This window comes from Scyliorhinus canicula, chromosome 10 (genome assembly GCF_902713615.1).
Source record: "Scyliorhinus canicula chromosome 10, sScyCan1.1, whole genome shotgun sequence".
Taxonomy (NCBI): domain Eukaryota; kingdom Metazoa; phylum Chordata; class Chondrichthyes; order Carcharhiniformes; family Scyliorhinidae; genus Scyliorhinus; species Scyliorhinus canicula.
In genome coordinates this window covers 152,633,440-152,648,971 of record NC_052155.1, presented here as the reverse complement: position 1 = coordinate 152,648,971, position 15,532 = coordinate 152,633,440, and the positions used below count along the sequence as shown (strand labels likewise).

The following is a 15,532-nucleotide window of genomic DNA, read 5'->3' as shown; positions in this document are numbered from 1 at the left end:
GCACTAAAGTGCCAGCCTGAATTATGCACTCGAGTCCCTGTAGTGGGACTTAAGCCCACAACCTTCTGCTTCAGCAGTGAGTGTGCTACCATTGAGTCATAGCTGAAACCATGGTGGAGGCACGTCTTGAACCTCTATTTTCCTTGTATTGATGGTGCTCCCACAGTGGTGCCTGCTAGTGAATTCCAAGATATCGAGTGGATGACGATAAAGGAATGGAAGTATAAGTCCAGGTCAGGATAACTTGTGACCTGGAGAGGACGGCATCCCCATTCTTATAAACATAACAAACTTAAAGGAGCTGTATGGTTATGATATGATGCATGTATAAAATTTGTGGTTTGATACTTTAGCTTTGCTTCAAAGTGGCTGACCACAGTTTCTGGGTCCATTCGGCAATTATCGGAAGACATGTGATAGCAACACATCCAATCTGCCTCTGTTTATGGGGCTGGTTTAGCACATTGGGCTAAATCACTGACTTTTAAAGCAGACCAAGGCAGGCCAGCAGCACGGTTCAATTCCCGTACCAGCCTCCCCGAACAGGCGGCGGAATGTGGTGACTAGGGGCTTTTCACAGTAACTTCATTGAAGCCGACTCGTGACAATAAGCAATTTTCATTTCATTTCATTTCATGTGCACTACGAGGCACGGGGCCTTGCACAGCTGGTGGCTGGAAATGGACAGCTGGAATTCTCTGGTCTCGAGGATTGTTTAACCAAGCAGTAATTTCAGGGCACTCTACCCTTGTTTAGAATTTCTTTAATACAAATGGTAAGCTTTTCTAAAGTACAAGTACTAAAGAAGATGTTTATTTGTTATCTTGTTAGCGGCAGGGTCAGCGTGTTACCAATTCAGCAATTAAACATTTAATCTTGGCAGAACAGCTGCTTTGAAAAAAATGATGTTTAATTGATGCCACGTCTTTTTTCACCTTAAAGGATACCAACGTCAAGAATAAGCGTTCAGGAAATCTTTGTCCGTTTGTTTAAAATCAGGCCAAAGTGCTTTGACAAATCACTTGCCTGTGATGCCATGGCAATGGAAATGCCACTCAATTCCTCCTCAAACAACGAATAAACTTGTCACACACTGTTTCAGGAGAGTAGTGTCCCTTTAATAGCAATATTACCCATTACACAATAGTCCGCTCACTGAAAAAAACCATGCTCCAGTGTTGTAACTCAGTCATGCAGGAAAATTGACTGATAGTGAATTAACTGGAATTTTAATTAAACTAAGCTCTGTTTTTGCTTGTTTCCCATCACAATTCCTCCACTGTGTTTACTAATTGCTTTGCGGACTATTTCAAGCTCCAGGGCTTCCTATTTGTGTCCATGTAAACACCACAATCATCAGTCTCATTTTTAGTGGGGTCTGAAAATTCTGCTCTTTCTGCATGACTGCGTCTATAATAAAGATTGAATAACTTGCATCTTAATGGAGACACATCTTAGCGTGACGAAGACCTCAAATAACTTCACTGGACTAATGTAGGTCTAACTTGTTCAATAAGCTTGTGATGTTTTAGAGTTGAATGCAGAAGTGTCACAACTTGTTTTTTCTCTCAACAGTGATATCTGTAAATATACTTTGTTCTTTGCAATCCAGAAACTGGGCCTTTCCAATGTTTTGTTCACAATTATTTAACTGCCTAGACTCCATGTGGGCAAAGTGTGATGCCAATTATTTTCAGGTCTGGCCAATGTTTACATTGGCTAGCTGCTCTGACGCTAAGTTCATTGGTATTTTCTTTGACACTTTGCTGAACTACCTACCTGATGCGACCATCAATTCACTCGAATTTACTAGCTTTAATCAACTTAGAACAGTGCCTGCCTGCGACTGAACCAATACTGAGAACCGCCTACAGGTCGACTGCTCTTTATACCTCCATTCAAGGGGAGGAGCCATAGGCAGAGCCCAAACATGCCCCAACATGTTCCCCTGTGGATAATGCCATACAATGGCCCATAGGAGAAGCCCACAAGGGCAACAACATAGCACAGATACAAATACAAGGGCAACAGCACAGATACAAATACACTGGTGGATTATTGGTATAATACATTCACCACACTACTATATACTCGATCTGTTGCCAAGGCACTCTTCATTCACATGCATAGTAATATCCATTCATATCTTTACCTCACCTGGTTCACTTGAGACACTTCCTGCCTCATCTTCACCACCTCCAGGTTGAGTCCTCAAAAACTTCCCGCCTTGGTTTGCCTGTCACCACACTTCAAAATTGGGCTAGATTATCCGTTTGGGAGACTATGGGCACGATTCTCTGGAAAGATTTCTAAGTGTGGTAGCGAGCGGGAACTGCCAGGAGCTTCCGGTGCTCAGCCCAGCGAGGCCGACAACACTATTCAATCTTAATTGGTCCACCTAACGAGGCCCCATGGGCTTATCGCCGCAAATGAAGGCCAATTCGCTGGCACCACGCTCGCCATCCCACTGCTAACAAGTTCAAGCAGCACTTAAGCAGTACTTGGTCAGTCAACCCCAGTCAGCTTACAACAATGTCGCCCAGGAGACTAGCCCTAAAATTCAGCGATGTGGATCTGGGAAGGCTCCTAGACGCAGTGGAGGCCAGGAGAGGTGTCCTGTTCCACCAAGGGTCCCAGAGGGTGAGCGACAAGGCAGCTCGTTCTGCCTGGGATGAGGTGGCAGTGGCTGTAAGTTCCAGGAGTGTGACTAGGACAACTAGCCTACAGTGCGAAATAAAGGTCAATGACCGACACCGGGCAGCACGAGTGAGCAGGCACCAATCCCCACCGATCCCAATGAAACAATTCCACCTCCATGCCAGCATCCCCCCCCCCCAAAATCTCCATGTGGCTCCCAATCCAACTTCTCCCTTTAGCTCCCCGCTATTCACGGGCCTAGTTTTGCTCGAGCGAGAGCACAGCAAGGCCAGAGAATCGCGCCCTATGTTCTCCCGCCTGAGCTGAATTGCACGCGATTTGTGCTCCCAGCGATTCCAAATCCTTTGCCATGAAAAGAGATGCATTGTGAGGGATTCCGAGGGAATCCTGCTATCGGGCCGCCATTTTGAGCAGGCCACCCGATTGCGAGATCCCACGGCCGGCCATCCTCCTCAGCATCGCAATTTAGCTCCCATCACCCCTTACCCCACATCGCGATTCAGCCCCTCCCCTCCCCCCCCCCCCCCCCCCACACCACCATCACAGATCAGCCTCCCACCCCCGGACTTTCAGGGTACCTTCCTTCCCACAGTACAGTGGTGACCTGACCTGTCCCCAGCACAGAGACTCCTAAATAAAGAGACCCCTCAGAGACCCCTATGGGATCTCTCCTACAAAGGAGTCCCACCCCTACAAACTCCCTAAATACAGTCACCCCCCCCCCCCCACACACACACCTCCTAAATAAGGAGACCTCGCTGAGACCCGCCATATAAAGAGATGCCCCATAGACCCCCCAGAACAGAGACCTCTGTCAAGAAGCCCCCCAGAAAAGACTGCTCTGCCTGGAAGCTAGAGAGCAGTCCAGAGAAAGTCAGTGAAAAAGCTGACATTTGTAACACTCACCTGGGCAGTACACCTGTTAGCTCAAACACAGGCAGCACCATCTGTCAATTCCTAGAAAGAGAAAACCAATTAGCTGTGTTTAAACCCACTCAGATCCTTGAGCTGCAAGCAATTTATTCATTTCCCTTACTAGGCTGTGATTGACAGCTTCCATACAGTTGTCAGCTTTGCTTCGTTCATCTTCCCTCACGGCTGAGGAATGCTAAAGTGTTCTAAGCCCAATGTTTATAAACATCAATCTTTGATTGACAGATCCTGGCCCACTTCAAACAGAATTTTCCAATCAGCTCTCTTCATACTTGAGTGATTTTGAAGTGGTCATCTGGAAATTGACAGCACTTAATAGGCTTGAAGTGGGTCAGGACATGTCAGTCAAACATCTCCTTATTCATGGGGTCTTGGGCTGGGGGTGGGGGATCTCTTTATTTAGGTGGTCTGGGAAGGAGGAAGGTGGTGGAGGGTAGGTCTGTTGGGGGTAGAGTGAGAAAATCTTGCATTGCAGGCAAGGGTGGCCCTTGGATGGACTTTGGGGGCAACTCCCTTAAGGATTTACCCACTTGGCCCACCGCGAAGTCCACCACTTCAGGGCCATTCCATACCTGTAGTAATTCTCACCCACGGGCGCAATCCCGTTTTCTCCCCAATGTTGGATTCTCTGCCTCAACATGAACTACGCATCCGGCAGCGCGAGGCTGAGAATTCAGTGTATAATTTAGGACATCACAGTCTTGTGCTTTCTCTCCCTCAAAGTCCAACACCTTCATTACTTCCAACTATCTTCACCTTTGACAAGTTAATTTCAAGATGTCATTTTCAGATCCCTCCAGATTTAACCTGACTATTTTAGAAAGTTTTTCCCAGCTAAACATCTCAGCTTACACCATCTATTTCACTATCTTTTGACTGATACTGGTCCCTTCACCTATTCTAGGGAATATACCCAGAGTATCTAAAGTCCCTTTGAAGTGACCATATCTGTTTATTGAAAGGTGCTTTTATTTTCCTTTTTTCCCCCAGCAGAGCTGGACAATGGATGTTAAATTCTTACTAAAAGGGAAACCTGTACCAAACTTGCGGTGAACATGCCCACTTCTGGTCTAACAGGGATGGGTTGGGCATCAACTGATGTATCCAGCTCGTAAGAGAAATGTCAGTAATTAAAATGTTTAAATGCTGCTAAGATTTTAGCAGCCATACCAATTTTATGACTGCGATTGACCAACACCCCACCTCTATCCGCCACAATCTCTTCCTGCAATCTCTTCCCGCAAACACTTCTCCCGCAATTTCGTCCTCGCCATCTCTTCCCCGCAATTTCTTCCTACAATCTCTTACCCCACAATCTCTTCCTGCAATCTCTTACCCCACAATCTCTTCCTGCAATCTCTTACCCCACAGTCTCTTCCTGCAATCTCTTGCCCGCAATTTCTTCCTGCAATCTCTTCCTGCAAACTCTTCCCACAAGCTCTTCGCGCAGGCTCTTCCTGCAATCTTTTCCTGCAATCTCTTCCTGTAATCTCTTCCTGCAATCTCTCCCTGCAATTTCTTCCTGCAATCTCTTCCTGTAATCTCTTCCTGCAATCTCTCCCTGCAATTTCTTCCTGCAATCTCTTCCTGCAAACTCTTCCCACAAGCTCTTCGCGCAGGCTCTTCCTGCAATCTTTTCCTGCAATCTCTTCCTGTAATCTCTTCCTGCAATCTCTCCCTGCAATTTCTTCCTGCAATCTCTTCCTGTAATCTCTTCCTGCAATCTCTCCCTGCAATTTCTTCCTGCAATCTCTTCCTGCAAACTCTTCCCACAAGCTCTTCGCGCAGGCTCTTCCTGCAATCTCTTCCTGCAATCTCTTCCTGCAATCTCTTCCTGTAATCTCTTCCTGCAATCTCTCCCTGCAATCTCTTCCTGCAATCTCTTCCTGCAAATCTTCCCGCAAACTCTTCACGTAAACTCTTTACGCAAGCTCTTCCTGCAATCTCTTCCTGCAATCTCTCCCTGCAATCTCTTCCTATAATCTCTTACCCGCAATCTCTTCCCACATACTCTTCCCACAATTTCTTCCCGCAATCTCTACTTGCCCAACCTCTTACCCACAATCTCTTACCCGTAATCTCTTCCCACACACTCTTCCCACAATTTCTTCCCACAATCTCTTCTCGCCCAATCTCTTACCTGCAATCTCTTCCCCAAAATCTCGTTCCCACAATCTTTACCGACAATCTTTTCCCACAATCTTTTCCCACAATCTCCTCCCACAATATCTCCCTGCAATCTCTTCCCAGCAGTCTCTTGCACAATATCTTCCCTGCAATTTCTTTCCATAATCTCTTCCCGGAATCTCATTCAAAAACTATTCCTGCAATCTCTTCCCACAATCTCTTCCTGCAATGTTTTCCCCACAATCTCTTCCCACAAGCTCTTCAATCTCTTTCCTGCAATCTATAATTGCAATCTGTTCCCACAATCTGATCCTGCAATCTCCTCTCGCAATATCTCTGCACAATGTCTTCCCCGCAATATCTTCTGGCAAACACCTCCCAAAATATCTTGCCCACAGTCTCTTCCTCTGCGATCTCATTACCACAATCTCTTCCCTGCAATCTATTCCTGCAACCTCTTGCTGGCAGTCTCTTCCTGCAAACTCTTCCCGCAATCTCTTCCCCTGAACCTCTTCCCCATAATCTTTTCCCATAAACATTTTCCTGCAATTTGTTCCCACACTTTTTTCCTGCAATCTCTTCCTGGAATCTCTTCCCATAAACTCTTCCTACAATCTCTTCCTCACTCTTTCCCCCTGCAATCTCGTCCCTGCAATCTCTTCCCGCAATATCTTCCAGCAATCTCTTCCCAGAAATCTCTCCCTGAACTTTCTTCCCCCAAAATCTCCTTCCCGCAATCTCTCCCCACAATCTCTTCCCCCACAATCACTTCCCACAATCTCTTCCTGAAATCTGTTCCCGCAATCTCTTTCCCACAATCTCTTCCTGCATTCTATTTCCGCAAGCTCTTTCCCCACAATCGCTTTCTGCAATCTCTTGCCCGCAATGTCTTCCCTACACTCTCCTTCTGCAATTGTTCCTCTCAATCTCTTCCTCCAACCTCTTTCCCCACAATCTCTCCCTGCAATCTCTTCACTGCAATCTCTTTCCCACTATCTCTTCCCCAATCTCTTTCCGCAGTTTCTTCCTGCAATTTTCTTCCACAATTGTTCTTCTCAATCTCTTCCATGCAATCTCTTTCCCACAATCTTCCCACAATTTCTTCCCGCAAACTTTTTCCTGCAAGCTCTTTCCCCGCAATTTCTTCACCGCAATCTCTTCCCACAATCTAATTCTGCAATCTCTTCCTTGCAACCTCTTCCTCGCGATCACTTTCCTGCAAGCTCTTTCCCCACAATCGCTTCCCGCAATCTCTTCCCCCAAAATCATGGGAACAAAAATGAACATTGTTTATTGTCACAAGTAGGCTTCAAATGAAGTTACTGTGAAAAGCCCCTAGTCGCCACATTCCGGCGCCTGTTCGGGGAGGCTGGTACGGGAATTGAACCGTGCTGCTGGCCTGCCTTGGTCTGCTTTCAAAGCCAATGATTTAGCCCTGTGCTAAACAGTCTCATTAAATATCTGTCTTGCAATCTACTCCTGCAATATCTCCCCGCAATCCATAGTGGTAAATTTGTGGGGGGGGGGGGATGTTCGTGATGGTTAGTGGGAAGCTGGAGGGGATGTCGGTGGTCCTGATACTGGGACGCAGTTTATGAGGCGGGTGCTGGGGAAGATTCCTGACCTGGACTCACACCGCTTGATCATGGGGCGTATTTTAACATGGTTATTGAGCCAAGTTTGGACCGGTCGAGCCAGAGGTCTGGGAAGGTGTCAGCAGTGGAAAAGGAGCTGAGGGGTTTATGGAGTATGTGTGTGTGTGTGTGGTGGGGGGGGGGGGGGGGGGGGGGGGGGGGGGGGGTGGACCCATGGAGATTTGGGAGGTCAAGGGCAAAGGTATTCTCGTATTTTTCCCATGTGCACCGGTGTACCCCCGGATTGGCTTTTTTGTGTCAGACAAGGCATTGCTGGCGGGCCTAGTCATATTCGGCGATTATGGTTTCAGACCATACGCCGCACTGGGTGGATTTGCGAGTGGACCGGGGGAAGGGGGGGAGGGCAGCGCCCGAAGTGGAGGTTGGATGTGGGGTTACTGGCGATTGAGGAGGTGTGCGAACGGGTGAGGGCCGCCATCTGGGGGTATGTGGAGCTCAATGACATGAGGGAGGTCACGGCCCCCAAGCTTTACGAGGCGCTGAAGACTGTGGTTTGGGGGTGTTTATCTTGATTCTGGCAGACAGGGAAAAAGCGGAATGGGCAGAGGTGGCAAGGCTAGTGGAAGAGATTCTGAGGGAGGACAGGAGGTACTCGGAAGCCACGGAGACAGGGTTGTTGAAGAAGAGGCAGAGGCTCCAGATGAAATTTGGATTGATGTCCATGCGGAAGGCGGTAGGGCAGTTGAAGGGGGCCGGGGGGCATTATTAGAGTACGGGGAGAAGACAAGCAGGATGCTGGTCTATCAACTTAGGAAACAGGAGGCGGCAAGAGAGATTGGCAGAGTGAAGGACAGGATGGGTAGGGTGTTGCTGGATCCGGTGGGGGTGAATGGGGTGCTTGAGGGGTTTTATGAATCGAAGAAGTCTTTTGACTGGGTGGAGTGGGAATATCTGTAGGAGGTGCTGGGCCGGTTTGGGTTTGGGCAGGGGTTTGTGGCTTGGTCCAGTCGCTGTATAAGGCACCAGTTGCAAGTGTTCGGACGAACCGGGAGAGTTTGGGATATTTCGGGTTGCTGCATTGCTCTTTGCCTTGGCAATAGAGCCACTGGCAATGGCGCTTAAAGTGTCGAGGGGTTGGTAAGGGATTGAGCGAGTGGAGAGGAGGTCGAGCACAGGATTTTGATGTACACAGGTGACCTATTGTTAAATATTTCCCCCCATTGGGGGGCATTGGCAATATCATGGGGCTTTTGGAGATCTTTGGACAGTTCTCCGGGAACAAGCTGAACATTGGAAAGAGCGAGGTTCCTGATTGAGGCCAGAAGGCAGGAGAGGAGGTTTGGGGAACTGCCCTTCATGTTGGTGGGGGTGAGTTTCAGGTATTTGAGAATCCAGGTGGCGCAGGGTTGGGCACAGCTGAATATGCTAAATTTGCAATTTTGGTTGGTGGAGCAGATGAAACGTATTTTAGGAGGTGGGATGTGTTGCATTGTCGTTAGTAGGACGTGTGCAGACAGTGAAGCTGCAAGATTCCTGTTCATATTTCAGAGCCTCCTGATCTTCGTCCCAAAATCATTCTTTAAGAAGGTTAATGTGTTGATCTCAGGATTTGTGTGGGCGGGGAAGACCCCGTGGGTCAAGATCGTTTTCTTGCAGCGGGAGCTAGGATGGGGAGGGCTGGCGCTGCCGAATGTAATGAAATACTATTGGCAGCTAACATCATTATGGTCAGGACCTGGGTAGTGGGGGAGGGGTCGGTTTTAGGTACCCACAAGTCTGGGATTTTGTGAGGAGGGTGGTGTCTTCCTTTCCCGGGTTGCTGTCCCTGGGGCTGCAGGCTAAGGAGGGAGTAGGGGAGGGGAATGCGTCCGATATCTGCAAGGAACTGATCGACTGGGAGATTGGAGATATTACATGGAAATGGGAGGAGGAAATGGGGTGGTGGGAGGGGGGCCTGAGAAGGGTGAATACTTCCTCGTCATGTGCAAGGCTCCAGTTTAAAGTGGTCCACAGGGCACATATGATGGTGGCAAGACTGAGTTGGTTCTTTGAGGGAGAAGAAGACAGGTAGGGGTGGTGCGTGGCGAGGCCGGGGAACCATGTCCACATATTTTGGGCATGTGCGAAGCTGAAGGGGTTCTGGCAGGGATTTGCGGACGTTATGTTCGAGGTGCTGGGGTGAAGGTGGCCCCGAGCCCAGAGGTAGCGATATTTGGGGTGTCGGAAGACCCGAGAGTCCAGGGGGCGAGAGAGGCTGATGTCATGGCCTTTGCTTCTTTGATAGCCTGGAGACGGATTTTGCCTGGGTGGAGGGACTCAGAGCCGCCAAAAGCGGGGGTGTGGGTGAGTGACCTGGCGGAATTCCTGAGTGGATCAAGTTTGTCTTGAGGGGGGCATTCGATGTGTTTGCCTGGAGGTGCAAGCCATTCATTGAGGAGATTAAGTTATCAGCAGAGGGGAAAGGGGAGGGATAAGGGGGTTAAAAGGGGGTAGGCAGGATGGGAGGAGGGGAAGGGTAAGGGTGGCTGCCGGTTAGTTTTTATGTTGAGTAATTTTGCTTCTGCTCTGATTTGTTTTTTGTTTGTTCATATAAATGCCTGAATAAAATATAAAAAAAATATATCTCCCCGCAATCTCTTTCTCGCAATCTCTTCCCTGTAATCTTTTCCCGCAATCTCTTCCCCGCAATGTCTTCCCACAATCTCTTTCTGCAAAATATTCCGTTATCTCTCCCCCGCTTCCCACAATCTCGTCCCACAATTTTTTCCCACAGTCTCTTCCCACAATCACCGCGGAGTCTGCACATTCTTCCTGTGTTTGCGTGGGTTTCCTCCGGGTGCTCCGGTTTCCTCCCACACTCCAAAGACGTGCAGGTTAGGTGGATTGGCCATGATAAATTGCACTTAGAGTCCAAAAAGGTTAGGAGGGTTTATTGAGTTACAGGGATAGGGTGGAAGTAAGAGCTTAAGTGGGTTGGTTCAGACTCGATGGGCCGAATGGCCACCTTCTGCACTGTATGTTTTATGTTCTAATCTCTTCACTGCAATCTCTTCCTGAAATATCTTCCCCACAATGTCTTCCCGCAATGTCCTCCCACAATCCTGTTTGTTCATATAAATGCCTGAATAAAATATTTAAAAAATATATCTCCCCACAATCTCTTCCTCGCAATCTCTTCCCCACAATCTCTTTCCTGCACTATCTTCCTGCTATCTCTCCCCTGCAATCTCCTCACGCAGTCTCTTCCTACCTCCATCCGTGTTCTCCAGTTCCCAGCTGTGAAATTGTACATGGGTGCATCCCCACCTGGCAGCCAGCTGTCCTCTCCTGCCCTGCCACAATTTCAAGCATGGTGGAGGAAATATTAGGTAGCCTGCCCATCCGGGGCAATTCCTTTGTCTGTCAGGTAGAGGCAGGTGCCAAGGGGGAAGCCCAGCAATTTTCACTGATTCGGCTGGTGGCAGGCCAGCAGCTGGGTAACCTTCTTCCCGCCCCACTGGATGCATTGGAGTTTCTCCTCAACCCCTGCCAAAGTTCTACTGACCCCTGGATTGTACCTCCCTCCTGACCTGTCCATCCTGCCACCCAACCCACCACTTACCTCTCCATCTGGCTACAGCATTGACTGAATGCAGTCCCAGCAATGGCCACCACTTCCAGTAGTACTGCTGGGACCAGAGAGCTGCCAACCATTTGATTGCCTGGCAGCTCTTGGAATTGAGACCTCCTCCCCAAATGAGACCTCCGGGCCCCGATGGGCCAAGTGGCCACCCATTTTCGGCCAGTTCCGCCGGCGTGGAATGGACATGGCCCATCACGGCGGGACCTGGCTAGAAGGCTGTTTACCGGAGTCCTCGGTGGGGGGGGGGGGGGGGGGGGGGGGGGGGGGAGAGCGGGGGGGGGGGGGGGGGGGGGGGGGGGGAGAGGGTGTGTGGAAGGATCCGGCCCCGGGGGCCCAGGCGGTGGCCTGGCCTGCGATTGGGGACAATCGATCTGCGGGCGGACCTGTGCGGTGGAGGCACTCTTTCCCTCCCTGCTGACCTCTGTCGGGCTCCGCCATTGTCGGTATGGAGAAGAAACCCCCTGCGCATGGGCAAGAACACGCCAGCGGTTCTGTGCATGTGCGGGACCACGGCGGCCATTCGGCGCCGGTGGCGCGGCGCCAACCCCTCCGGCACCGGCCTAGCCCCAGGAAGTGCAGAGGATTCCGCAACTTCCGGGCGGCCCGACGCCAGAGTGTTTCTCGCCGCTCTTGGCGCCAGCATCGGGCCATTCGGCCAGTTGCGGGAGAATCCCGCCCATTGTGTTTCAACTTACAAACCTGGTGACTGTAATTATTGAGCAGCTAAGGGCCAAAGACTTCGGAATTTTATAAGAATTATTGGTTAATTCACTTTTGCGACTCTGGGATAAGTGGGGCTGGAATTGACCGCACACTTGCCCAGGGTGTCATAACACAGCACCTTTCCAATACTCTTTGGGCAGCACGGTAGCATGGTGGTTAGCATAAATGCTTCACAGCTCCAGGGTCCCAGGTTCGATTCCCGGCTGGGTCACTGTCTGTGCGGAGTCTGCACGTCCTCCCTGTGTGTGCGTAGGTTTCCTCCGGGTGCTCCAGTTTCCTCCCACAGTCCAAAGATGTGCGGGTTAGGTGGATTGGCTATGCTAAATTGTCCTTAGTGTTATAAAAAAATAAGGTTAATGGTAGGGGGGGGGGGGGGGGTTGTTGGGTTACTGGTATAGGGTGGATACGTTGACTTGAGTGGGGTGATCATTGCTCGGCACAACATTGAGGGCCGAAGGGCCTGTTTTGTGCTATACTGTTCTATGTTCTTTGCTGTTTTTCCATGGAGTCCAGTTGCTTATGACAATTTTTATTTTGCTGAGATCAATGTAGTAATGTATTTTATTACTTATTTATTCATGGGATGTGGGTGTCACTGGCTAGGTCAGGATTTATTGTCCATCGCTAATTGCCCTTGAGGAGGTGGTGGTAAGGCACTACCTTGAGCCGCTACAGTCCATCCCGGGTCGGTAAATCCACAGTGATGATCGGGACAGCGACAGCTACATACTTCCTAGTTAGGATGGCATGTGGCTTGGAGGGGGACTTGCAGGTGGTGATGTTCCTATGTTTCTGCTGCCCTTGACCTTCCAGGTGCAGGTGGTGTAGTGGTTACGTGTTTGGAAGGTGCTTTGCAAGGACCCTTGGTGAATTGGTGCGGTTAATCTTGTAGATGGTGCACACTGCTGCTAATGTGTTGGTGGTAGAGGGAGTGCATTTTGAAGGTGGTGGATGGGGTGCCAATCAAACAGGCTGCTTTTTCCTGGATGGTATCAAGCTTCTTGAGTATTGTTGGAGCTGCGCTCATCCAGGCAAGTGGAGGGTATTCCATCACACTTCTGAGTTGTGCTTTGGAGATGATGGACAGACTGTAGGGAGTCGGGAGGTAAGTTGCTGACTGCAGAATTCACAGCATCTGAACTGCCCTTGCAGCTACTGTATGTACGTGACTCGTCCAGTAAAATTTCGGATCAGTGGTAAACCCCAGGATGTTGATAGTGAGGTATTCAACGATGGTAATGCCATTGAATATCAACAGGAGATGGTTAGATTCTCTCTTGTTAAGGATGGTTGTTGCCAATACGGCGCAAATGTTGCCATGTATCAGCTCATGCTTGGTCTTGCTGCATATGCACATGGACTGCTTCAATACCCGAGGAGTCATAAATGGTGCTGAACATTGAGCAATCATCAGCAAACATCTCCACTTCTGACTTTATGATGGGGGAATGTAATTGATGAAGCAGCTGAAGATGGATCTTGGACATGTATAAGAACAAGTGTAGATTCAGCTCCTTGAGCCTGCAGTTAGATCATGGCCAAACTATTTCAACCTTACCTTTATTTCATATCCCTTGATATGTTTACCTGACAAAAGTTTGTTGATCTCAGTCCTGAAAATTACAATTAACAATTAACTTTGTATCCACAGCCTTTTGAGGAACAAAGTTCTTCCTAATTCCATCCCTGTATAACCTATCTCTAATATTGAGATTTTGCCCCCTTGTTCTGGATACCCCTGCCGGAGGAAGCAAAAATCTTTGTACGTGTGGCAGTCTGTGCTGCTATTTGTAAATGGTTTGCTGAGAGTCCTATGTTCAATCGAGTCAGGGCTGATGCCTCGATTGGATGCTTCCAGTCAGGAGCTGAATTCATAAAGACTGAACAGAAGGTAACTAGAGTCATACAGAAGATCATTTTCTGTCTGTTAATTCTTTGACCTGAGCTCACTTGGGATCAATCTTTTTGGGACAGAAATATTATTTTCTTTACATTATAAACTTGTAGGCACTCACTTCTAACCACAAATAGCTGAAAAAAGTAGAAAATGGATTCATAGCAAGTTTTGCACAATTGAATGGCTTTAAATTCACAGGATCCTCAGTAATTTTTTTACTTTAAATGTGCTGTTGAAATGTTTTATTGTCCTTAAAAAGTTGATGTGGAGCCACAACTGTTGAGTTTCTTATATTTAATGCCCAATTCTCTCGATTATATCACAGGTCCTGCTGTCAGATTCAGTGACTTCAAGGCATCAAATCCCAAGCCACCACCTCTGATTGGACAGCACACCGTTGAGATCCTGAAGTCTATGCTGGGTTATAGCGAGAGCTATATCAATGAATTGCTCACAGCTGGAATAATCACCCAACATGCACTGCACTAAAGACTAATCTCACTTATGCAAGCATTTCTGACCCTTCTGAGATCAACCGTCGTCACAGTTCAGAGAGGATTGTTTATAATTGCACATGCACAAATGAATCAAGGGAAATTTTAATCCAGATGTTGTTGCGAGGCAAATCAGAGGTGCTAGCCTTAATATAGTGGAATGCAGAGTAGCTAATGGAAATATATGATAGATATAATCACCATTGAGTAAAATACTGTTGTTCACAGAACTTGGCTAAATGGAACTCAAAATGATTCATCATAAATCTTCAAAAATATGTCTATTAATTATGAATCCTGTGTACAAATCCTGTACTGTTTGACTTTTTGGAAGTTCATCCACTTCTGCTGAATGGAGAGTTGACTTTCACAAGCCAGCACATTGTCTGATTTGTAGCTGAAACTAAATAAATACAAGGCCACTGTGGAACTGCCAGAACCCTGCTGCTAAAACCTGCTCTTAAAATTGCACAAGTCTCAGTATAATTCAACTAAATTAATTTTTTTAATGACAACTTTTCATTACTGTAATGCAAATAAAAGCACTAAATGAGCAATATTTAAGAGTTCGATCTTTGTACTGCTGCACAGTGTTGAAAGTTTACTGATAAAACTCATTGTATCACGCATTTCTCACTGGAATCAATTATCTGCACTACAGTCTGTAAATTGTTTACATATCATTAGTTTGGAAAAGCTAACAGATATTGTCTCAATAAATATTTCTATCTGTTTCATGTGGCTTTTTTAAAATACAAATATTTTTGACTCAGATGAAGAACCTTGAAGGAATGCATGTCAAGTTTCAGTGCTGGATATGGAATTCAAGTATAGTTTCATAGTCAGCTTTGATACAGGCTACTGATGTAATTTAAAAAAGGCAGGCACTAGGCTGAGGAAATGTGGTCACCCTCAAAATAAAGAGTCTGGGCTTGGAAATTGTCCAAATATTGAACTCCACCACACCCGTTTTCTGGTGCGGAGCACCCCCACCGGCAGCGGGAACCTCCGTCTTGGCAGCCGGCCAATGGGGTTTACCATTGTGTGCGTTCCCACGCTGTTGGTATATCTGCGAACGTGAGTGCGCTGCCAGCGATGTGGAGGATCCCGCCGACAGAGAATCCAGTCTCAGGTGACAAAAGTCACCCATGTAATTCCTCGAATCAGTTGAATGATGGAGGGTGTCAAAGGTGCAGTGTGCACTCCAGAAAACATGATGGAAATACACACACCACACCCCCCCCCCCCAATCATCCCCTTCCCCACCCTACAATCTATGGCATTACCTCGGCACTGATTTTGCCCCCAACCAAGGGCAGGAATAATACGCAATATGGAGACAGCAAACAAATGCTCAATGCAATGTTTTAAAACCACATTTGTCCCTGGTTTTTTAAAGCTTATTTTCTCATTCTCCTTGAGGCAGCTCTCATTATCTGTGTTTGTTTGTCTACAGCGATTTTTTTGAACAGCGGATGCTTGT

The 15,532-nt window shown here is 47.8% G+C and overlaps 1 protein-coding gene across 4 annotated transcripts in view; it reads left to right on the top strand.

Moving 5' to 3' along the window:
• sugct (succinyl-CoA:glutarate-CoA transferase) overlaps positions 1-14,784 on the top strand; it is a 747,294-nt gene extending 732,510 nt beyond the window's left edge. For all 4 annotated transcript variants that reach the window (XM_038809927.1, XM_038809929.1, XM_038809923.1 and 1 more), the window contains one exon: positions 13,881-14,784. In XM_038809927.1, coding sequence (XP_038665855.1) covers positions 13,881-14,044 — 164 coding nt within the window. In that variant the 3' untranslated portion in view covers positions 14,045-14,784. The remainder of the gene's footprint in view (positions 1-13,880) is intronic.
• The last annotated feature ends 748 nt before the right edge of the window (positions 14,785-15,532 follow it).